The sequence below is a fragment of the Penicillium alfredii genome (genome assembly GCF_028826965.1).
Source record: "Penicillium alfredii strain IBT 34128 chromosome Unknown utg000011l_segment0_segment0, whole genome shotgun sequence".
NCBI classification, from domain to species: Eukaryota; Fungi; Ascomycota; class Eurotiomycetes; order Eurotiales; family Aspergillaceae; genus Penicillium; species Penicillium alfredii.
This window is the reverse complement of record NW_026622708.1, coordinates 2,132,877-2,155,477: the sequence shown is the minus strand read 5'-3', so window position 1 is coordinate 2,155,477 and position 22,601 is coordinate 2,132,877. Positions and strand designations below refer to the sequence as shown.

Here is a 22,601-nt window from a genome sequence, read left to right as displayed (position 1 = left end):
CTGGGTGCCAGGCCGCCAGGGATAAGTACTTACTCTTGGTTGGAGAGAAGGCTGGGCGGATGACAAGGCCTTGAGTTGTCCAAGCACCACACCAGGGGAGAAAGAACAAGGCGAATCAGTAGGTACAAGAGACAGAGGAAGATCTGCAGCAAGAGGATGTCAGAGGGCCACAATGCCGCTGGTCTGCGATTTGCAGGTGTTCCAGCGTGGCAGCGACCCTTGAAGACGCAGGTATGTAAAAGGGGTCTTCCAAACACGGAAGAACAGAAACAGAGATAAAGAAGGGTAGTAAGGGTCAAATACAAAGAAAAAAGAAGAAAAGAGACGGGGAGATGAAAGGACAGAAGGGGGTAAGGATGGAAAGATGAAGCTGAGAAAGAAGAGATTGAGGGCGTTTAGTTTGTAGCATTACACCTTGCTCCACAGGGCTCGGCCAATCACGCGACTGCTATCTACTAGCCACAATGGCCCCATAGATCAATAGGAAGATCTATAGTAATAGATCAAGATCATGAAGGAAGTATTTGAATGATTCTCTATTGTATTCCTTTGGACGCTGAAGTAACGTGAATTCGAGCAGATCCTTGGGGGTAGGACTCCCCAGTCCCCATCCCCCTTTATTGGATTCCCTCAATAGATGAAAAAGTCAAAAAGACCACTATGGATGTAGAGCACGGGTTTAAATCATTCTTGTCTATGGCAAGGCATCCAATTCAACGGATATTTTCTAGGCAGCGATCTCACCACAAGACCAAACCCAGTAATCCGTACTAAATAGTCTTCAGTCTATACTATAGAACATGAGATCGACATCTACTTCGTACAGCAAAAGTGACGTGCTCGAGGTGAATGCCTTCAGCCCCTATCATCCCTCGAGTCCATTTCCATTTTATGATCTCAGTGATTCTTCTCTCCCACATCCAATGCCACTAGAAACCGACTAACACAGTTATAGGCAGCTACTGTCGCCGTGATCTCGACGACTTCCTTCTCAGTGAAGCAATCCTTCAGCTCTTGAAACACTTGGTCCGGCACCGTCACCGTTTTGGTCATTGCATCCGTATACTGCAACACCGCCCGCTGATCCCGCGTCAGGGTACTACCAGCCAATTTGCCCGCAAAGTCGACGTGGGCATCCCCGACCACAGCCAGCGCCTCATCACTCAATCCGTCCTCCCGCAGTAAAGGCGCATGTTGCTCCCACTCAAACAGAGCTCCATTGATCACGGCGACACGGCAAATGGCAAGCTCCCGGATAACGGTTGAAAGACTAGTTCGAGTCCGGATGGCTCCAATAAAAGAATTCCATCCATCGGCGACGGGGAACGAATGCAGCAGAGCGAGGTCGAGCGGGAGAAGCGGGCGTGGTGCCCGTCGGGCTTGCACACTCACCAAGATTCTCGCTTCGTCGGGATCACTGGTTGGCGGGGGGTCGGGGACGTAGGGGAGACGCATGGTGCTGTTGTGCTAGCTAGAATGCGTATGCGCTTCGAGGTTCCAATGTTGGAGGGGGGGGGATCTATGAGCACAGGTCAGATACACTCCAATGACTCAGCACAGTCCTCGGAAAGAAATAACCTGAGGGTTCTCGACTTCAGTGGGACATCCAAAGGTGAAGGCTTGAAGGCAGCGGGGGAGAGTATTGGCGCATTTTATCGGCCTCCCCGCGCGGGATGGGGCCGATACGCCAATGCCGCGGGTGTCGGGTGCAAGCCGGCTTGGTTCCGCTGACGGTGCCGCCGGGGGGTTTTATATGCTTGGCCACAATGGGTGATAGTTAATAGTATTCAAGAAGTCACTGCAAGTGGTCGAGCGTTGCGGGAAATGTGTCGATATATCTGTCGATGCATCCCAGCGACGCAATTCTCTAGTAAATAGCCATTTTTCGAGATGTATACCTGATACACTGAAGAAGCAGATATTTAAATAGACAGTTATTTAAATAATCATCATCATCATCATCATCATCATCATAGTAATAAATAGCCCATACTGTACACACCACACCATTCAAGCATGCGATGGAGTCTTGGCAAGGCGTCTCCACAGCCCCGACGTGGGAGCTCCAAACATCCCCAGTGGCGTCACCTCTCCTGAACCCTCCACTCCTCTCCAAACACACATTCACCATGCCTCCAAAAGCAGTGAAACCAACCAGCGACGAGCTTCTTGCTCAGTTCGACAACCTCGGCGTCGACAAGGCCGCCGAGAAAGCACCCAAGCCAGCCCCAGCACCCGCTGCGCCGGCGACCGACAATGCCAAGTCAGAGCAGGAGGACATCCTCGCGGAGCTGGACCACCTAGCTACACAGCGTCCGGGCAGTGGCACAGGGACTCCGCGTCTCTCGTCGGACAAGCCTCGGCCTTCTGCCCGGTCGCCTCGGCCCAGTGCGACAATCGACCGACCCAGCGAAGACAAGCCGCAGTCTGAGGAAATAGGCCGGTCTTCTCGTACTGGAGCCAGCCAGGGTCAGCCGAAGCCTGAGTCTGAACAGCCAGCTGCCCAGGAGGAGTCAGACCAGGGTGGTGGCTGGTGGGGCGGGCTGTTTGCTACGGCCAGCGCGGCTACCAACGCAGCCATGAAGCAGGCCGAGGCGGCTGTCAAGGAGATCCAGAACAATGAAGAGGCTCAGAAATGGGCCCAGCAAGTCAAAGGCAATGTGGGAGCCTTGAGGGATTTCGGTAATCTACACGCCCTATATATCCATCTGACATGTTTCCATGAGTCGATATGCAATGTTTACTAACTCCCAAGGGGATGTTTGGCAGGTGGCGAGCTTAGCAGCATGGCAATCCCGACCTTCACCAATCTGATCCACACGATTGCGCCTCCCATCTCTTCGCACGAACGTCTTCAGATCCATGTCACACACGACCTCTCGGGCTACCCGGGGATCGATCCGCTGGTGTACACCGTGTTCTCGCGAGTGATGTCCCAAGTCGAGGGCGGGGATCTGCTGGTCATCCAGCGGGGCCAGGAGTCCGCCCCTAAGCGCGGCCTCGACGTGGGCGGATACATGTCGAGCACGAGCTGGAGCGATGGGCCCTGGTGGCGGACGGTCACCCCGGGAACTCCGCGCACTATTTCTGCCGTGCCCGGTACGGTCGAGGCATCCAAGCTGGCCCGTGCCAGCGCCGAGTCCTACGCGATGGAATACTTCTCGTCCCGCGGTGGAATTGAAGAGGCGGCGAAGCATGCCACCGAGGTTCTGAGCGAATCGAACCCCGTCCGCAGCAGCGACATCTTCTTGGCCATTCAGGCCATCAGCCAGACTGCCTCGAAGGAGCTCTTCCAGGCGAGCGCGACAAGAGAGAAAGCAACAACCCCCGGCGTGGTGGACGTCCCCGAGCCGGAGGAAGAGATCGCATTCGCGCTGTACCTGCACGACCCCATCCACGGCATCGCCTTCCACACCATCTCCCAGACGCTTCCCCAGAAGTGGATTGAGTGGCTCGATGCGTCGGCGCCAGCCACCGAGAACCCGGACACCGAGGAGGCTCAGGTGCCGCGTGCCGTGGTGCCCGAAGACATCGCCGAGATCATCGAGACTGGCGGCGTGGACCCACGTGAATGGGTTGCGGAATGGATCGAGGAAACCTTGTCGTTGGCCACGGGAGTCATTGCGCAGCGCTACGTGGCCCGCCGCATGGGCGTCGGCGAGGCTGGTCTTGCCAAGGGCAAGATGCGCGCCGAGCAGGCGTCCACTGTTGAGAGCGGCGCGGGTGAAGCGGCGCGTGCGATGTAAGCTCTCGTTGTTACTTTACTCTTTCCCCAGTCTCTGGTTCATATGATACACCCCCGTTCGAGCCAATCTTCCTGGTTATTGGTTCTGATTCTGTGTCGCATTCGTGTTGTTTGATAAGCGAGAGCAATCGTAAATGGGTTCTTTTTTTTCTTTCCAATTGACAAATGCCTGTAAAAATCTCAAGTCAACAAGTATACATTCAGACCCGGTAGTTCTGCTGTAGCTCACCCTATCCAAAACCCGAGTTCTCTGACTGCTTTCTACCTTTTACTTCTACCGTTTTTCTATTAATTTTCTAACTGTTTTTTTTTCAACTATTCTTAAATTTTAGATATATATTAGCCTCGTAGAATGTGTTTCGTTAGACTAGAGTATAATAATGATAAGCGCTCCATAGTTGAATACGTAAACCTACCGTATCTTTCCAAGTTTATTCTTTATCTTATGAACTTCGTCCTTCTTCTTATCTTATTTGTGGTCTCTAAACCCCGAGAGGACAAGAATAAGGCCACGCGAGGCGCGGCTGCAGTTCTTATGCTATGTACAAAGAAATGGCCCTGCCGGCTGGAAATGCTCCTCACTGCCTCTCTACCTGTGTATCTCTGTCTGTCTTCCTGTTGAGTCAAGGATGCAACGAGATAAGCCCAAATGCAAAACCAAGAAGCCCTGCGCCGGAAGAGGAACATCAACGAATAAACAATATAAACCCAGGACATATATGCATTCGACTGGCACGAAGTCTGCCTCATTTACGGATCCAGTTCCAAGGGCCCGTCGAGATCAGGGACGTGCCAGAAATTCGCGCGGAGAGCAGTCACACTAGCAAGAGGGTTTGATTAGCAAATCGCTCGGACTATAAAAATATTGAAAGAAGCCAGGGAAAAGTTCGAACATACCTTGTCGACCCACTCAGCACGGTATGAGCATCCGTGCCCTCCTCACTTGCCTGCAGGGACTTCTTCATATCCGACAGATCAGCCGACCACTTGAAATGGCGCTCCGTGGGGTGCATGGCCTCAGCATGGCCATTCGTAGCAGCGTCACCATTCAGCAATGCCTTGGGCGCAGTGTTATCTGAAGCAGCAGTCTCCGCATACAAACAGCCACGGGACCAGTAGTAAGGCAGGGTACGGGTATAACAGACCGGACGAGACTCGACGTCCTCGCGCATGGGGATATTGATATTGTACAGCTCGACGCGCGCGTCCCAGTGGCGAGTGAGGTGGTTCACCACCCGGACAGCCAGCCGGGCCGCGGCGGCAATGATCGCAGCAGGCTGCGGATCCTTGCTGCCGAACGAGATGGCGATGGCGCGCTTGCCGCAGAACACGGCCTCGAGCGCGCCGCCCACCGTCCCCGAGGATAAGTTGTAGATGGTTGAAGCGTTGCGGCCGTGGTTCGGGCCCGAGATTACCAGGTCGATGGGCGGGCGCTCGGCGAAGAGGTTGTACAGGCCCAGCTGGGCGCAGCTGGCGGGTGTGCCGTTGGTGATTACCACCCACTCATCATCGGAGGGTGTTTCGCTCTCTTCTTGCCCGTTTCCATTATGTTGGGCTCGGAAGTTCTCGTCCCATGTTCCATCGGCGTGGAATGCATCGGGATGCACGTAGTTTGCTTTCAGTGAGGCTTCGATCAGGTGTGCTTTGCCGATCCATGAGCGCGAGGCGGCGGGGATGGCGACCGACACGAGGTGGCCTGCGGCTTGGAGTTGGGCGACCAGCGGGCGGATGTACGGCGAGAGGCGCTGGTTGGGAGGACCGTCGTCATTGACTACCTGGGGGGTGTTAATATCATTGCTTTTTCTTTTTCTAGAGATAGATCGCGCTATCTATGGGACCATTGGACCAAGAACAATAGAAACAGTCGAAAAAGAAAAGAAAAGAAAGAAAGAAACCAAATGCAGATCATATCAACTTACCAGGATATGCATGACCGAATTTCGCAGCGCTAAGAGCGAGAGGTCTAATTGTCTAATCTCTTCTTTTCTTTTTCTGCCAAGTTCTAAATCTTGGAATTGAGATCTTTGCTTTTTTTTTTTTTATGGTATTGGCTGCCACCCCAGAATGCGGCATTGGGCCCCTTATACGCGAATCTCCATGACGCCCGACCGGCGCCGGATGGGGAAGCTTGGGGTGCAGAGGAGGCCGCCCAATCGAGGCTGCGGTGAGCCGGTGAAAATTCGAATCCTGCGATTTGTAGTATTTGATAGTATATCCATGGAGATGCTATTACATTCTCATAAGAACTAATATTATATAATATTAGCATATGCATATTAATATTATATTGTGATTTTTTTTTATCCTCATGATCCTTCGCGGGGCTATGACATCGTGTAGATATGGATATGGACGACAGCCCTTATTCTAATTCATGAGAGTATAGTATAGCCAGTTAATAGTCATATTTTTATATTTTTATATTTTCATATTTTCATATATAGATATATATATATATATCCATATATAAAAAAATAGGAACCACTGATGGAGCCTCCCGCTGCACATGTATCAGGGGTGATGTTCTGACACGATCAACTCTCGTAACGCCGAATATCCACCGATCGAGGTCCCCATGCTCAACCTTGGAAAATTATAACCAGCTCGAATAATTCCTGTTCCTGATTCTCAGTTCTTTCACATTTCACCCATCTCGAATATCTCGAAAATCTCGAAAATATCGAAAACACCGACTCTTATACCTGCAGACGGGCCTGTGCGCCATCGCTGCACGCTTTTTCCTGGTGGGGAAAACCTTTTCGCCCCTCAACCTTCACCTTTCCATCCGCGCCTTTTTCCCCATCTGCCTCTGCAAAGTCGCAAAAAGCTCTTGTCTTTTTGGGATCTTTGCTTGCCTTGATCTCGACTCTTGCGCCCCCGTGACCCTGGATGGACTCTGGAAGTGCCGGGACTGCTGCGGGTATCGACCCCAAAATTCTGGATAATTGGCAAACCGACGGTGCCTTTTCTGTCGCGTCGTGGGAACATCTGGGCTATGATCAGCCGCCCGAGTGGGATACGAGCCAGGAATCAAGCCAGTGTGATGATATCGCCGATCTAGGAACCTTTTCCGGCTCCCTGACCAGGTCGCTCCTCGACCAGTCGAACGAGTACCAGCGCTTGGATACTAGGTCTGGAGACCCCCCCTGATCTAACACCCGACCGGTGAATACAATAACTGACAGGTTATGGCCTTTTCAGAAAACACGATGTAGCGCCGGACAACCTGAATTACCCCGACGGAGTCGTCGAGGGCACCGGCAGCGCCACCATCAGCCCGAGGACCTTGCCATCCTCCGCCGACGACAACTTCCATTCGGATGAAACATGGCCGCACTTTCAACTTTTCAACTCTGTGGCCGCCGGCATGCCCATGGAGGCGCCTCTTCTCTACCCGTATGCGAAAGGACCGAACCCCTCAACGGGTGCGGTCATCGTGGACGATGTGGGCGAGATGCCTCCAGGCCATGGGTTTCCAGATGCCCCCGCCGAGGCCATTATGTCCTTCCAACAGATCCCGCCGTCCTTCCCCATGGTCAATGAGCAGTGGCCCGATGTGCCGCACAACATGCCCGTGGAGAACATGGCCCCGACCCACGACCCGATTCCGCTGTCGATGGACTCGCAGGCCAACAAGGACCACTCCCTGCGCAGCTTCCAGACCTCCATTCGATCACTCGAAACACGTTGGATCAACAATATGGAGTCACAGCTCCCGATTACGCAGATGACTCCCACGTCCCTCTCCACTTCACAGACCATCGGCCCACAGACCGCCGGCCAGATGGGCCCAGACAGGTACCAGTACAAATCCGAGAGCTCATCGATCTCGGGCGACGTGCCGGGGGTTTATGAGTGCTCCTATTCCGCCACCAGCGACGACCAACCGGTTTTCGCTGACCAGCTGGAGGAGGATGACGCCCAATGGAAACACGCCCCACAGAGCAGCAGTTCCCCCGAGACGTCGCATCCAGTGCCCAAGACCACGGCATTTATGGTTAGCGAAGGCCCAGGAGAATCCATGCTATCAACCGTTTCGTCGAAACCGAGGGCTTCGTCGTCTGCTGGCCAACGCGCCTCAGGCCGACCGACGCCGCTAGCTATGCAGTCTGTGGCCACGGTCCGGAAACGCAAAAACAGAGCCGCAGGTTCCATGGATCAGAACCAACCGAAGCCGCTGCAGATTGTCCAGGAAGATGGACAAGGCGGCTCTATTGCGTCTGCAGACTTCGTCTCGCCCCCGCGAGGCGCCCGTCGTAAGGGACCCTTGAGTATGGTCGGAAGGGCCAACGCAGGCATGCGCAGGAAGAATAAGGACACCTGTGTGCAGTGCCGATTGAACAAACGCAAGGTGAGTTTCGGGTTCGGACTTGAGCATCGATTAAGTTAGCTGACATTTGGTAGTGTGATGGCAGTTCACCCTGCGACGCTTGTCGGCCGACGCTCCACGAGCAGCCGTGTGCCCGCGCGTGCTTCTCCAGTATTGTTGAGTTTGGGACCTGCAACTACATCTGTATGTACTTCCATTTCTCCTAGATTTCGTGGCTGGTGTTCACTAGACTAACTTGGCTGTAGCTCAACGAGCTGTCAACCACCCAACAGTGGATGGCATGAGCAGAATCCGAATGGAAATCCCATCTGAATTTGACCTGGGCCAGCTCTTGTCATCCCTCTCCGAGCGCCAGGGGCGGTTCAACATCCGCGCCAGCCAGGCATGGGGTTCTCTCTATGTCCTGGACTTGGGAGAGACCTACAAGTTCTTGAAGAGCTTGAGCGAGTACAACGGCAACTCAAAGTCGAGTTTCCTGGAGTTTATCGACCGCCGAATCGTCGAGTCGAAAGACAAATCGAAGAACTGGTTGTCTTGCGTGAAGAACTGTGATCCGATGAACCAGGCCTACGTACGTTCCGCCGCCTTTCTTATTACCTCCGAAAAGCAACATGCTGACTCTGTTTATAGACTTTGCTCTCGCGATGGAACAACATGCCCAGCCGTGCCAAGTACAGCTTTGTTTCCTTGGACTCGAACAGCGACGACGAGCAGCCCATGGACATCCACAACCCAGAGCACCAGCGCGATATCCTCCTAGCGGCACAGCTCTCGCGCATCGTCTGTCGCATGTTGGAAGTCGAAGGATTCCGCAAGCTGGAGCGGGACTTTTACAACATCAAATGGAAGCAGATCTCGCACGAGACACACGTCCGGTTCCTGGGCGAGTTGGGCCACATCCTGTTGTCGTTGCGGTGGCGGGTTTCGTGGTGGAAGCGGCTCGGTGACGGCGGCCAGACCCCCGATCCCACGCAGCAGCACTACGTCGACCGTGTCGAGCTGCTCTGCCGCATCCTCTATGTCTATTACACCTGCGTGATGGCGAAGCTGCCCTCGTGGTCGATGGCCGATGTTCCCAAGGGGATATGGTCGTCGTACGCCGACTCGGAGAATTCTGTGTGGGATGACTTCCCCTCGGACCCCACCGATATAGGCTTTTTCTCCTGGATGGAACGCGGCCAGGACCTGATTGAGCAAGCCGGGGTTCCGAATCGGATCTCCAAAATGTAACATGCTGCTGAGCAGGCCTGCTGGTGGTATGGCATGATGGGACTGGAGTTGGAATATTAGATACCCTTTTTTTCTTTTCTTTTTTGTTGTCTTTTATTTGTTTTTGTGTTATGTGTTTGCGTTTGGATGGATCACGACTTGATATCAATATTGTTTTATGATTGATGATTTCTTTTTTTTTGTTTTGTGTCTTTTCGCCGTGGATGTTTTGTCCAGTGGTTTTGTACATGGATATCTTTCTAGATTATAAATATTGATCATTTCCCTCAAGACCTTTCCTTAGATATACTTCCGAATGAAAGAAGAAGAAAGCAGGACGGATTACTTGCAGCTAGATAGGAGGGTATCGAATATGGAAGCAAAAAAAAATAGAAACAAAAAAGAAAAAAAAGAAACCGATAGATCCAAAACTTGACAACCCCCTTATTTATTTCTTCTTCCCCTTCCCATCCCCCTTATCCTTCTTCCCACCAGCCAACATCTCCAGATGCCCCGCCTTCTGCGCCAAACTGCGCTCCGTCTTGGCCGCCAGCCCGGACGTGAGTTTCTGCGAGGGAATAGAAGTCAGCACAACGACCACAACCACATCCACAGATCCAACCCCAAACAGAAATAGAAAAATAGAAGAGACACAGGAAAAGGTATCAATCTATCAATATGTCCCTGGAAATTCCCTCTCGTACCTTGTTCAGTTTGTGTTGCTTCACCAGGGAAGTCTTTTTCGGGGCGATTTGGCGCGGGCCGGGCTTTGTTGTTTTGGAGGAGGGACTGAAGATAACAAAGAATAAAACAGTGTTAGAAGTATATTCTTCTAGTCAAGGAAATGGTGTGTATTGTCTTTCGTTGCAAGGATTGCGTTGCTGGAAGGACGTACCGCTTGGAGGAGGCCGTGGTGGGCTTGCTCTTTTTCAGGAGGCCTTGAGCCATGGTGGTTCAGAAGTTTTCAAGATAGATATATACCGAAGTGAAAAAGGTTTTGAGGAAGGAAGAAGAAGGAGGAGTAATTCAGTCGCTGGATAGTCAAATCCAAGAGGTGGTGCTGGGGTTGGCGATCGCAGGAAAAATCCTTATCGGGCTTATCCTCACGTGATAGTCCATGACCTATCCATGGATATAATGGATGGATATAGGAGATCCTCGACAATCTGAATTCAACCAACATCGATACCTCAATATTTTGATAAACATCCTGTACTTGGCTGTCTGCCTGGCATGGGGTAGCCCTCGATGCAATATGTCTTTGTTAGACCGCCCTTGAGGGGAACCCCGCTTGTACTATACTAGCTCTACCATCAAGTCGTAGCCAAAAGTGTCCAACTACAGTTGAAATAATACTCATACATGAACATGAACTGACATTACAAGACAGCTGAAGACTTGTATTTCTTTGAAACATACATGATAGACAGAAAACAAGGTATCAATCAGATGCAGGCAAGCTCAGCCAAAGAATCAAAGAGAAAAAGAATTCCACATCAAGGATCAGTAAGATTAGCTCCCATCATTCTCCCGTGAAAAGAAAAACCGGATCATTTTGAGAGTTAAAATAAAAAGGAAAAGAGAAAAATAAAGAACAGCCAGCTAAGTGCTCCACTCAAGTGGAAAGAACACTTAGACAGCCACAACGGCCAGGATGGCAGCCACGACGGCGCCGAGGCTGACAGCGTTGCGGCCAGCGCCGCTGTAGGACGACGCAGAGGGAGAAGCAGCACCCTGGGTCGGGGCGGAGGCAGGCGAGCTGCGCAGGGTGCTGGGGCCACGGCCAGGCACGAAGGGAACGGAGCTGGCGGGGCGGAAGGGGCCGGCAGCGGGGGCGGAGGGACCCGCGCCGGGGGCGGAGGGACCCGCGCCGGGGGTGACGGCGGGGGTTTTGCTCTCCTCGGGGCAGATGGTGGTGGTGACCTCCAAGCTCTGGGTCACAGTGGACGAGGAGCCAACGGAGGGGACGACCGAGGGAGCAGCAGAGGGGGCAGCCGAGGGGGTGACCGGGGCGGAGCCAGCGGGCGAGGAGGGCACGCTAGGGCCGGCGGAGGGAGCAGCAGAGACGGGAGCCGAGGGAGTAGCGGTAGCAGAGGCGGACTGGCTCTCAGGGCAGATGGTGGTGGTCACGTCGTCGATGACAGTCACGGTGCTGGAGGGGGTGGAGGTCGGGGTGGCAGTAGCAGACTGGCTCTCGGGGCAGATAGTAGTAGTAACATCGTCGACGACGGTGGTGGTCTTGCCATCACCGTTGGACGAGCCCGAGCCCTCCTTGTTGGTCAGACCGAACTGGGTCGAGTACTGGTACTGGCCGGAGCCCTCGACGACGAGGAGCAGGCCGTAGTGGGTGTCCTCGGGAGTCAGCTTGGTGCTGGGAGTCCACTCGTACTTGCCCGAGTTGGGAATCTTCTCGGCAATGGTCTCCAGAGGCTTGACGTTCTCAGTGGGGCCGTGCAGGAGGACCAGCGAGATGGGACCCTCGGTGCTGGGCTCCCAGTGGATGGTGTAGGGCTTGCCCTCGGGCACCTGCTCGTGCAGACCCGGCTTGACAATGGCATTGCCCTTGGGCTGCTTGGAGTAGTCGGGCTGGGTGTGACCCATGGCCAAGGCCGCCAGGGCCGAGATGATAGTCGCGGTGAAGAAACGCATGGTTAGAGTATATGTCGCGTTGACAAAGAATGACTGAAGTTGGGATTAGATTGGGGGAGGGAAAGAATGACTGGGTTGGAAAGAATGAACGTGGTTGGAAAGGAAAGAAAGAGAAGAAGAGCAGAGAGCGAGGAGAACTACATTTCTACCTGAAGAGACCAAGCACGGAGGCGAGCCCGCATTTGTCCAGTGAGGAGACGCCCCGAGCCCCATCAGGGCCCAAGCACGAGTAAACCACGCATCATAGTGGGTCATTCGAGAGTCATTTGCACCCGGTGTCTCTCAGGGTTCTAAGATTCTGTGTCTGTTGAAAAACTCGGCTTATTCTTTACAGGCCTCGAAGAAAAACCGTTGTTCAATTGGAAGTTTTTTTGGCGAGAAAGTCATACATCCTCGTGGTGTGGCTGGTGGACTTCGTATTTAATTGATTTCAATAAGAGACTAAAATCAGGGGGTTTACATTAAAAGACTCCGAGGCTTGTTGATTGGTGAAAGATCTTCGGCTTAATTTCTGGAAGAAGCATCTATACAGCATGTACAAACAGTGCATATACAGTACAGTAGACAGTACAGAGACTGGAAGATGAGATTCTCGAGGTTTTGATCTCAGCAAGGAAAAGAACACAAGCTAAACTAAACGTCTCCTTACTGCGCATATATGCATACATGCACGTAGAGTATACAGACATGGTACAGTGTTTACTGGTCTTGGCAGGCACCCATCCGTGGATGTACTCTCCGATGTCTTACCGCGACCAAAGCGTGAGTTTGTCTCACCTGGAGATTAAACATGAAATGAACAGAAATAATGAGAGTAGCCATACGAAGAACATGATTCCTATGTATGCAGTAGTAAGAACTTAGAAGGAAGCAATTTCCACTCTGAAGATTATGTGTACCCTTTTAACACTTTTACAGTAACATACACACTCCCGTCCAGGTGATAACGATATTCATTCCCCACACCCTCCAGCCCAGCGATAAGTCGAACCAAAACCCGCTCGCCTTGTCGATCCCACCCGTTCGTCAGGGGATTGGCCGCAGTGGAAGGGATCAACGCCTGATATTCAGGGGTGGCTGGTTTTGCGCGTGCTGGAGAAACTCATCTGCCGGGCTGTGCAAATCTTGTTCTGTGACATCAATCTCTATCTGTAGTGGTCAGATGTATATCATAAGTATTCCCGTGTGGCTGCTGAGGCTGGTCCCTCGGTACCTCCATGAATACCGGGAGATTTGGTTCGAATTGGCTGAAACACAAGTGTGGAGTCCCAATAATAAAAACATCGAATAAGAAAATAAAATGATATTATTCATCTTATGAGCTCAATGCTAACCAACTAGTTAACTGGAGGTTACTTCCACGATTATTAATTGTTTATTACTCTGTTCAGGGTTGTTATATATGTGCAGACAGGCTAGTCGACTCCGTTCTGAAGACTATTGGCATTGGCCTCTGGTCGGTTTCCACGGTTCGAGCTTTCTATTTTGCAAGAAACAATAATTGACATCCCTGTGCCTGATTATTACTTTCTTGCTTCCTTTTTTTTAATTTTAATTTTAATTTTTTTTTTATAATTCTTAGTTCTTGGGACTCGGCCTGTCCCTGAAGATCGGGCATGGTCACCAGAATCACTCAAGACTGTAAATGAACAGAACTGGCTCCAGCAAAGACACTCATGACAAGGTCGTCACATGTATAATTCGTCGCTAGTTAACAGGGTATCCATGCCCGATCCAATCCCATGCGGATCCAGGGCATCATATCAAGCCACGCCAAGGTCGGTGCAGGCTCCTAATGGAGCCAAGGTAAGACATCAAAAGAGAGAAAACATGGGAAAAAAAAAGAAAAGAAAAGAAAAGAACAAAAATAGCCGCGGTGGCGGCCCCTCCAAAGTCCCCAGTTCACTCCATCCAAGTGACAGTTTTGGTCTGCAAGAACTCGTCGTAGCCCGAGGTTCCCCCGAAGCGGCCAAACCCGCTACTCTTCCATCCACCGTGGGGCAAGACAGGCTCGTCGTGCACGGTGAGCGAGTTGATGTGGACAGCTCTGCACAAAAAACAAGGAAGGCAGCAGATGTTAGCGCGCTCCACTTCTCAACTCTTCAGGGAATAGCGTCATCAGAAGACCATGATGGACAACTCACCCGGAATCAATCTGTCTAGCCACGCGCAACCCGCGGAACAGGTTGTTGGTAAAGACGGCTGCAGTCAATCCATACTCGGTGTCGTTGGCTAGCGCAACTGCTTCCTCCTCGGTATCCACCACCATCAAAGACACCGTGGGACCAAAGGACTCGGTCGCATACATGTCCATGTCCTTGGTGACATTGTCCACAATGATGGGTCGCATAATGGTGTTGATGGATTCGTTTGACTGCGCATCCCCGAACAGCAGATTGGCGCCGCGGGAAACGGCATCGGCGACCAAGTTCTTGTTCTTTGAGACGGCCGCCGAGTTAACCAAGCCCAACGCCGGCGCATCCTTGCCAAACAGCGTCTCCGCCGTCTCAGCCAGCTTCTGTCGGAACTGGGCCGCGATCGAGCGCTGCACTACAATGCGCTCGGTCGACATGCATATTTGACCGGACTGAACAACGGTGTCAGTATGATGAACATTGAAACTTTCAATGTCAAGGATAGTTATGCCCGCACTTGCACTTACATGCATAAATGACCCGATCGCGCAGTTCATGGCTGCCTTCTCCAGATTGGCATCGTCCAGAACCACCGCCGACGCCTTGCCGCCCAGCTCAAGAAGCACGGGCTTGATGTGTCGGCCCGCCGTGGCCGCGATGATCGCGCCGACCTGAGTGCTACCGGTAAAGTTGATCTTGCGGATGGCCGGGTGGGCGATCAGCGCGGTGGTCACCTGCGCAGCGTCGGGGGTGTTGTGATAGACAACATTCAAACATCCTGCCGGAAGACCGGCTTGACGGAAGATGTCGCCGAGTGCCCAGAAACACTTGGGGGAGAGCTCCGAGCCCTTGAGGACGACGGTGTTCCCCGCCGCCAGCGGAAGGGCGATGGCGCGAGTGCCTAGGATGAAGGGCGCGTTCCTAGAAACCAAGGTCCGGTCAGTTTACATTTCTTTCCCCCCCTTCTCTCTGCTTCCGCAAAAGAGAACCTCGACATGTCCATTATCAGCGCATGGGGAAAACGCGGCCAAGAAAAACCCACCATGGCGCAATCGACAGAATCACCCCGTATGGCTCCTTCAACACCATCGCGCCCTCCCCGTCCCTAGTGACATTGGGTACGGAACCCTCGATCGTGGAGATACGCGCTGCGAAATCCCGGATGAAATCCACGCCCAGATTGAAGGTATGTTCGGAGAATGGTCGTCCGGCGCCAGTCTCTTCGCGTTGGTACTGGATCAGCTCCTCCTTGCGCGATGCCATGATATCGGCGGCCTTCATCAACACATCGCGACGGTCGAACGGCTTTGATTTGCGCCATGCGGGGAAGGCAGCCTTTGCGGCCTCGACGGCGCGCAGCGCATCGTCGACGGATGCGCCGGTGCAGTGACCTGACAACTCGCCTGTTGCGGGAGCGCGCACGTCGAATTTGATGTCGGTGACCACCGACTCATTATTGATGATGAGCGGTGTGACTGGTGTATCGGGTTGCGCCATTGCTATTGCGGATGAGTGTGTGTGCGTGTGTTTCGTTATCTTTTGCTGTGGGGCAAAGGATGATGATCCTGGAACGTGAACAGCTCTCAGTGGGTTAGAGAAGGAGAATCACAGAGTGGACTTCTCGAGACGCGAAATCGCAGTTGATGGCAAGTCCGGCGCGAAGGGTCAAGGGGGAAGATTTGACTTCGATGAAATAAAAAAAGGGGATGGCGGGGACCAGCAGAGAACCCCCCTGCAAATGCAGCTGCAGGTGATAGCTCCCATATACGGAGAGAGAAAGCTGTCTTAATTATATCTCATCCCATCTGTCTTCATTGACAGAGCCATCGGCAGTCGTGTGGGGGAGCAATGCCGATGGGCCAGGATCACTAAGATTTGACGTCAATCCGGGGGAACGTACTTGACTCCGATTCTCCCCACGGGAGATGCACCGGGAAGAGAATATAGAGAGCAGATCAACGGAAATACTCCAAAATACTGATGATCTGAAATAGTTGGACCAAACTGCCAGCACGCCGAACCCCAGATTGCGCCAGAAATGACGCTCCCAGTCTATGCTCAAAACCGCAGCATCCAAACAAAAAAAAATCCAACAAATAACACACTCAATCAGCCCAGATCTTCGTCTCAGACGATCCCTTCCCCATCTCAGCAAAAGGGCAAATCGACCCCTTCGAAGCCCCCGTCTGCGCCGGCGCCGCCCCACTATGAGCCGAAGGCGCCGCACTACTAGCAATACTAGTCTGATCCTCATCGACCAAGCTACTCCCACCAGAGGTAGTGTTGGTGGTAGTGGTGGTAATGCTGCTGCCGCCGAGAATGCGCGTGTCATCCAGAAAGCCCTCGCGTGGGTCGAAACTGTACTCGGACATTTCGTCGGCGAACTCCTCGCCGTCGCGGACATGCCACTTGGCAAACAGGTCGTTCTGGATCCAGAGAATCTTGGTGACGGCGCGCACGAGGGCGATCTTGCGGCGCAGTGACAACTGTGGGTGTGACATCAGTGCTTCGACGAAGATGTCTTGGATGTAGCCCATGCAGGCGCTGATGTGAATGTATTCGATGTTGAGGGGGTGCATGCGGACCTGGCCGCTGTGCATCATCCTATACACAAAAAGAAGGAAGTTAGCTGGGTGTAGCTCATCTCATCTGTTCTGTTACCGATGCTCACCCCACTTTGTTCAGATACCGCCAGAAATCCATCGTCGTCGGATCCTGACACAGCCGCACAAGATACCACCGCAGGAACATCTTCCGCCGCTTAATCTGTGGTGTTTCTTCATGGAGATAGTCTTTTTCTGGTTCTGTTTCGTCGACAGTAGACCGGGTGTGGAAGGCGCGGGATGTGATATCGAATTGCAGCAGCTTCTTGTAGACCAGGTTGACGACGGCGGGGATTAGCTGCTTGATGTATTTTGTGCCAGTCATGAGCGCCTCGACGTCGGCTAGCATGTAAGATGTTTGTCAGATGTGTGATGTGGGTTTTGGGTAGGATACACTTACCGGAATTAAAGTCTAGGAAGGCATGCAGATACTTGATTCTCTCTTCCAGGCTGGTATATAGTAGTTTGCGGTCGACATGTTTTGGCTCAGGGCCGATGCCCAGATTGTAGTCCATGGTGATGCAAGGTATATCTCAGAGAGGAAGTATACTTGTGCAACTATAACCAGAGCGAAATGGAAAGAAAGAAAAAAGAAAGAATAACTGGGACGCCTCGTGGCCTGGGTGAGATCAGTATTTATAACCTGCTTCTCCCACCCACACCACCACGAGGCGCTCGATACAAGCCAGTGACCACATGGGGTTATCCAAAAACAGGGAAACGTCCTGATTACTGGACAACTGTTGTCAAAGACTATGGTGTCAAATCAGACCACCGAGGATTGCCGTGGAGTATAGTTCCGCAAGTGAGAAGCGGACCGAGTGTGTGGGCTGATTCCCTGCAATCTCTCCACCGGTGGAAAATTGGTGCCAGGATTAACATGCCCCTACGAATTGTACAGTCTTCCCTGTTGAAACAAGCGAGCGCGTGGGACCCGGAGATCGGGAGCCGCTTATTTTACAGGTACGATGATTTGCCTTCATCTATATCATACCTGGATAGCGCTTTGATCTCTTCAAAGATCACAAGGAGGGGGAATAAGAGAGAGGTCAAGATAAAGACACTCGGATGAATAGGAATAATTATCGAGCCGGTGACTGGCCGTTGACGCACTCCGTTGTGGTCCCAACGGTCTCGCGACATGAAAGTGGAGCCGGCGGTTTCGGGGGCCAGGCTGGGTATTTGTATGAGGGTATAAGCGACGTGTGGATGAACTTCTTTTGGGAGGAATATAGTTCGTCGGATCAGTTCATGAGAAAAGAGAAAGCATTTGTTTAATTGAGCGTGGGTGTGGATTGCTTCTAGAAGATACGCAATTCAAAAATATAGATCGGCGGGGCTACGAATGCAAAACATACTAATGTCAGATCAGGTTTAATAGCAGAAGAATACAATAATAGTAATGGCCCATAGTGATAGGATTGAAATATCTAGCAAGCACTTGTAAACCCTCCCAAATCACCGATATCGAGATTTCCCGGGTGATGGCGTGGCCTGATGCCATGTCGGGTGGATTCGCAGTGGGTATGGCCTGATGCACCGGTCCTGTAGGGTTTCTTAGTATTAGGGGAATGTCACCAGAAAAGAAACAAAGCTAAATCAATGAGAAAAATGCCCTGTCTTCCAAGCTCATTCCAAATGATAGAACCGACATTTTCACTCGTATTCTTTATGATCTCGGGCATACTATGGATCGGCGTTCAATCTGAGACGCACTACTGTATAGTCAAACAGCAGCGCTAGACGATCACTATGCCTGCGGTGATCAGTCCCACTCCTGGGTCTAGAGCAATTCCCGAGGTTGATTTGTCCTACGTGACTGGTGATTCCGCGTTCCACGGCCAGGGAATGCGTATCCGTGGATAGACGTGCCAAGCTAATATAAATTAATTTGAGATGAGAACAGACCTTCATAAGGAGTATTCTTTCGTTGTCTCTTGGGGAATATTCGAACATATTCTCTGTCAGAAACTGATTTAAGGGTTTAGGAAACGAGGAAGGAAATTGAAGTCATATATTCATGCTTGAACCCATAGAATAAAAATGAATAACCATATACACCTGTCCACTACGACCCATTACTTCGCGCTGCAGCAGCAGAATACAACGCCTGGATATCGTCCTTCCACTGCTTTTCGTCAACCCTCTTCACCCGGCGATCATAGGTCATCAGCCCATTGAGCTCGCCTTCTACATCGGTAGTCTGTGTCCAGACTCCGCCACTGCATGCGTACTTATGAACTTGATCCTCCAGCTCGTTAAGGAGGAAGTGGCTGCGGTAGTTCCATACATCGATGGAGGCGTCCATCTCGTAGGTTTCATTGATGGAATTGATGGCGGCTTGGTCGTTCCAGAGGCTGAATTTGTCAATCACAAAAATTCTGGTAATCTTCTTCTTGGGAGAGAAAGGAAACTCACTGCTCAATAGACACATTGTGCCCGACTCCGCCAAATTCCCCTTGGAAGCCGATTCGGCTGTCGTCGTAGGGACTCGAGTCTGTCGAGTACCAGGGCGTGCCGCACTGTGCGTTGGCATAGTGGTGGTTGTTCTGTTACAAGTCAGTCAGTCAGCAATTTTATTCTTATTCTTTTGATGTATTTCAATCACTTACACTGAAGTCGCCGGCTCCGTGGTCGTGCCAGCCACTCGTCGAGTCGACCAGCCGTGTAGGATCCAGCTGCTTGACTCGCTCGGTCAATCCAAATTCGGGATACGTATTGGTCAATTGGCCCCAGCCTTCGTTGTAGACAACCTGCGTCTATCAGCGGGGGAGATCACTCCATCTAAAAGGTGGAAGTTCCACTTACCCAGATCGCAATGCTAGGGAAGCTCTTCAGTTGATTGACCAGTAGCTCCAACTGACGACCGAACTCAACCTGTTGCTTCGGATTCGGCATGACATCCACCTGGGTTCCATTGTCCAGAGTCTTGGTCTGGAGTGGTCGCAGCGAGGGCATGTCCTGAATCACCAACAGACCAAGCTCATCGCACGCCCGGTAGAACAACTCAGGCTCGACTTTGATCTACGCAGAGGGTTAGTTAGCACGAACACGCTTGAAGTTTGCAACCATAGAAAAGCAAAGGCCACCTACGTGTTTGCGGACCATGTTGAAGCCCAGCTTCTTGAGCACCTCCAGATCATACACCATGGCCTCTCGAGTCGGCGCCGTGTACAGTCCATCCGGCCAGTAGCCCTGGTCCAGGGTGCCGAACATGAAAATAAATTTCCCGTTCAGGAGGGGCCGGACCACGCCGTCGACCTTGTCTTTGGAGATGGTGCGGAATCCCGTGTAGCTTGTCACCTTGTCGTCGCCCATCTTGACGGTGACATTGTACAGTTTGGGGGACTCGGGGGTCCACAGCTTCGGAGAGTGCACCTTGAACTGGAAGGGCTTGTTGGATGAGCTTTTGTGGGTGGCAACCTCCTTTCCATTGTCCTGCACAGTCACTTCGACATCCGAGCTTTTGCTCGTGTCTGAGCTGTGCACGGTGGCATTGACTAGAAATCGTCAGAACCGTTGCAAATCATTACGCTTTTTCATGTGGGAAGAAGCTTACCCTCACCGTGCATGTCGGCCGTAATATCCAGACTGGTGATATAGTCTGATGGTGCAGTCTCAACCCACACAGTCTGCCAGATCCCACTGCAGGGCGTATAGAAGATGTGGTTTGGATTGAGAGTTTGCTTGCCAATGGGGATGACATGGTCACCCCCGTCGGTGGGATCATGCACGAAAACAAGGCTGCAATGGTCAGCTATTCAAATCTTTTATGACATCTTACAATCTCAAGTCAACCCACAGCTCGTTCTCTTCACCGAACTTGGCAAACTCGGTCACATCAACAGAGAAGCGGAAATAGCCTCCGCGGTGGAAGCCCGCCTGCTTGCCGTTGACAAACACCGTGGCTTCATAATCCACAGCGCCGAAATGAAGCAACACATGCTCATCCTTCCAGGACGAGGGCACCTTGAACGAGGTTGCAAACCACGAATACAAGGAGTTTTGCTCTTGGATTCCTGCGGCAAGAACCGTCAGTATTTCATCCACGCCAAAACAACCACGCAATACAAACGCACCAGATAATCCACTTTCTAGACACGACGGAACAAGGACTTCTCGCCCCAAATCCTTTCCAAACGGCGGGCTCTTGACCGCGTCGACACTGGATGCATTTTGATACTGCCACACGCCGTTGAGGTTCTGCCACTGGGATCGCTGCAGTTGGGGCCGCGGATAGTCGGGCCAAGGATGAGTTCCCACTTTACCCGTCCACTCCGTTGTCAATGGGGGCTGCTTGACGGCATATTTGGAGCTGCGCACTTGCAGTTGTTTCGGCGCAACACCGTTGTCTCTTCTGCTAGGCAGCGCCAGGCCGGTAGTGGCCAGCAGTCCCAAGACCAGACTTTGGTCTAAACGCATAGCTTTGGGTATACAATCCAACCCTCTGAACAACGAACAAGAAGAAACCACTAACTCAGCACCAGAGCTAGAGAAGAAGACCTTTTAAAAAAAGAAGCTAAAGACCATGCCTGACAACAGCGCATCCCTGGCTTTATGTACATGGGGGCCCTCCGTTTCTACAAACCCGACTTCCCACGGACCCTAATTCCCGCCGTGCTTGCCCAGAAATTAGGGAAATGTGGATCGAGCAATCCCCGAGACCTGCGGCCCTGCACGATGACCTCTGACCTGCATCGCTCAACAGCATTGCCATGCCTCTTGGCCGGGCCCACCAAGAAGCTAACAAAACCCCGCAGGGGGGGATCAAGTGCGGGAGATCACAGGAATTTCCGATTCGGGATGGAAGAGGTCGGCTCTATTGAGTTGACTGTTGAGAGAATGTTAGTGGCCGGTGCTGGTTCCCTTCGGGCTACTTAGCGTTGGGGGAGAAGCTTCCCGAGAGAGAGAGAGCTTCAGGGGGCCAAAGAGTGTCATGCCCAATCAAGAACCAAGAACTAAGAAAACAAACCGGCAGGCTCGAGAGATTGGACTGTCTTGGAGTGGAACATGGTGGAAATTGGTTTCTTGAGTCGCGTTGTTTAGCTTCCCCTCTGAAGGAGCGAGGCTGCATCTGGATGAACCAAGGTTCATTAGACTTCGCCAGGGGATATGTACATGTACCTCGGATAAACAAAGACATCAACAGATACAAGTGGGCAAAGTGATGTCTCGGCGATTCGCTGGGTTTGGTGACCTTGCATCAGGGAAGTTGCTCGGGCCTAATTCCGACCATAGCCCTGCCAGGAGCGGACAGACTTACAGCTACGATGGCTACTTTTTGTTGGGCTCATATGCCCAAGGATCACTGCCAAGGACCACGGGGCACACGAGAAGAAGAAGTCCAAAAACCATGAAATCGACTGATCGTGCATTGACAGTCCAGTCTCTGCCCGAGGGTTTACTGGAATCCCTTGCGTTCGTACATACCAGGATGAGACATCTTTGTTTAGATGTTAGATAGCCATGGCACTAACCAAACCAACATAAATCTCTCACCTTTGAGTTATCCCTCTGAACGTGGTACTTTGGCGTTGTATCGTGTTGGTCTTGTTAATCTCCAGACTCCATCAACCAGCCTTACCCCTCCACGTCCTCCACCCCGGCACTTGGCGCGACGATCGCCAAGTTGTGATTGGAACTGACCCTAAATGTCTCCTCAGCCCCGAGGAATCACAAAAGATGGCGTGTTCTCTCACTATGCTTCTCCACGCTGGTCGCTTAGGACCGCGTGATATCACACACACAAAGAGAAGGTGATCTCGTGCGGAGGATTACCGCCAATCAGATATCCATGCGACTCATGATGGCTCGGTTGGGGGGGTGCATTTAAGGGTATCTTGCTTATTTCCGACTCCCCGCGATCGGGCTGCTCTCAATTTTGATGCATTTTCATTTTCTCCGAGTGGTGGGGGAAGAAAACCCCCTCC

At 52.1% G+C, this 22,601-nt stretch overlaps 9 protein-coding genes across 9 annotated transcripts; 2 read left to right on the top strand and 7 right to left on the bottom strand.

Annotated features, from left to right (window-relative positions):
* Positions 1-897: 897 nt before the first annotated feature.
* On the bottom strand, positions 898-1,455 carry NUU61_009229 (carboxymuconolactone decarboxylase family protein; the record flags this gene model as incomplete). Its single annotated transcript, XM_056659754.1, has 1 exon — positions 898-1,455. The coding sequence occupies one exon, from the start codon at positions 1,453-1,455 to the stop codon at positions 898-900; it is 558 nt and encodes a 185-aa protein (XP_056508047.1).
* A 674-nt stretch (positions 1,456-2,129) lies between these two features.
* On the top strand, positions 2,130-3,746 carry NUU61_009228 (DUF5427 domain-containing protein MTC1; the record flags this gene model as incomplete). Its single annotated transcript, XM_056659753.1, has 2 exons — positions 2,130-2,682; positions 2,770-3,746. The coding sequence occupies 2 exons, from the start codon at positions 2,130-2,132 to the stop codon at positions 3,744-3,746; spliced, it is 1,530 nt and encodes a 509-aa protein (XP_056508046.1).
* A 749-nt stretch (positions 3,747-4,495) lies between these two features.
* Positions 4,496-5,676, bottom strand: NUU61_009227 (5'/3'-nucleotidase SurE; the record flags this gene model as incomplete). Its single annotated transcript, XM_056659752.1, has 3 exons — positions 4,496-4,565; positions 4,643-5,520; positions 5,665-5,676. 3 exons carry the CDS (start codon positions 5,674-5,676, stop codon positions 4,496-4,498), a joined length of 960 nt encoding a protein of 319 aa, XP_056508045.1.
* Positions 5,677-6,634: 958 nt separating this feature from the next.
* Positions 6,635-9,305, top strand: NUU61_009226 (Zn(II)2Cys6 transcription factor domain-containing protein; the record flags this gene model as incomplete). The annotated part of the gene is made up of 5 exons (XM_056659751.1): positions 6,635-6,876; positions 6,947-8,096; positions 8,150-8,258; positions 8,321-8,646; positions 8,706-9,305. The coding sequence occupies 5 exons, from the start codon at positions 6,635-6,637 to the stop codon at positions 9,303-9,305; spliced, it is 2,427 nt and encodes an 808-aa protein (XP_056508044.1).
* Positions 9,306-9,732: 427 nt separating this feature from the next.
* On the bottom strand, positions 9,733-10,232 carry NUU61_009225 (DUF2462 domain-containing protein; the record flags this gene model as incomplete). The annotated part of the gene is made up of 3 exons (XM_056659750.1): positions 9,733-9,852; positions 9,989-10,073; positions 10,180-10,232. 3 exons carry the CDS (start codon positions 10,230-10,232, stop codon positions 9,733-9,735), a joined length of 258 nt encoding a protein of 85 aa, XP_056508043.1.
* A 684-nt stretch (positions 10,233-10,916) lies between these two features.
* Positions 10,917-11,933, bottom strand: NUU61_009224 (GPI anchored serine-threonine rich protein; the record flags this gene model as incomplete). Its single annotated transcript, XM_056659749.1, has 1 exon — positions 10,917-11,933. One exon carries the CDS (start codon positions 11,931-11,933, stop codon positions 10,917-10,919), a length of 1,017 nt encoding a protein of 338 aa, XP_056508042.1.
* Positions 11,934-13,835: 1,902 nt separating this feature from the next.
* NUU61_009223 (aldehyde dehydrogenase) lies at positions 13,836-15,565 on the bottom strand (the record flags this gene model as incomplete). The annotated part of the gene is made up of 4 exons (XM_056659748.1): positions 13,836-13,980; positions 14,078-14,520; positions 14,596-14,989; positions 15,111-15,565. 4 exons carry the CDS (start codon positions 15,563-15,565, stop codon positions 13,836-13,838), a joined length of 1,437 nt encoding a protein of 478 aa, XP_056508041.1.
* A 608-nt stretch (positions 15,566-16,173) lies between these two features.
* Positions 16,174-17,186, bottom strand: NUU61_009222 (protoglobin family protein; the record flags this gene model as incomplete). The annotated part of the gene is made up of 3 exons (XM_056659747.1): positions 16,174-16,672; positions 16,740-17,013; positions 17,072-17,186. The coding sequence occupies 3 exons, from the start codon at positions 17,184-17,186 to the stop codon at positions 16,174-16,176; spliced, it is 888 nt and encodes a 295-aa protein (XP_056508040.1).
* A 1,553-nt stretch (positions 17,187-18,739) lies between these two features.
* NUU61_009221 (putative hydrolase) lies at positions 18,740-21,093 on the bottom strand (the record flags this gene model as incomplete). The annotated part of the gene is made up of 8 exons (XM_056659746.1): positions 18,740-19,028; positions 19,090-19,220; positions 19,284-19,424; positions 19,480-19,695; positions 19,765-20,171; positions 20,231-20,415; positions 20,474-20,690; positions 20,751-21,093. 8 exons carry the CDS (start codon positions 21,091-21,093, stop codon positions 18,740-18,742), a joined length of 1,929 nt encoding a protein of 642 aa, XP_056508039.1.
* Between the last annotated feature and the right edge of the window lie 1,508 nt (positions 21,094-22,601).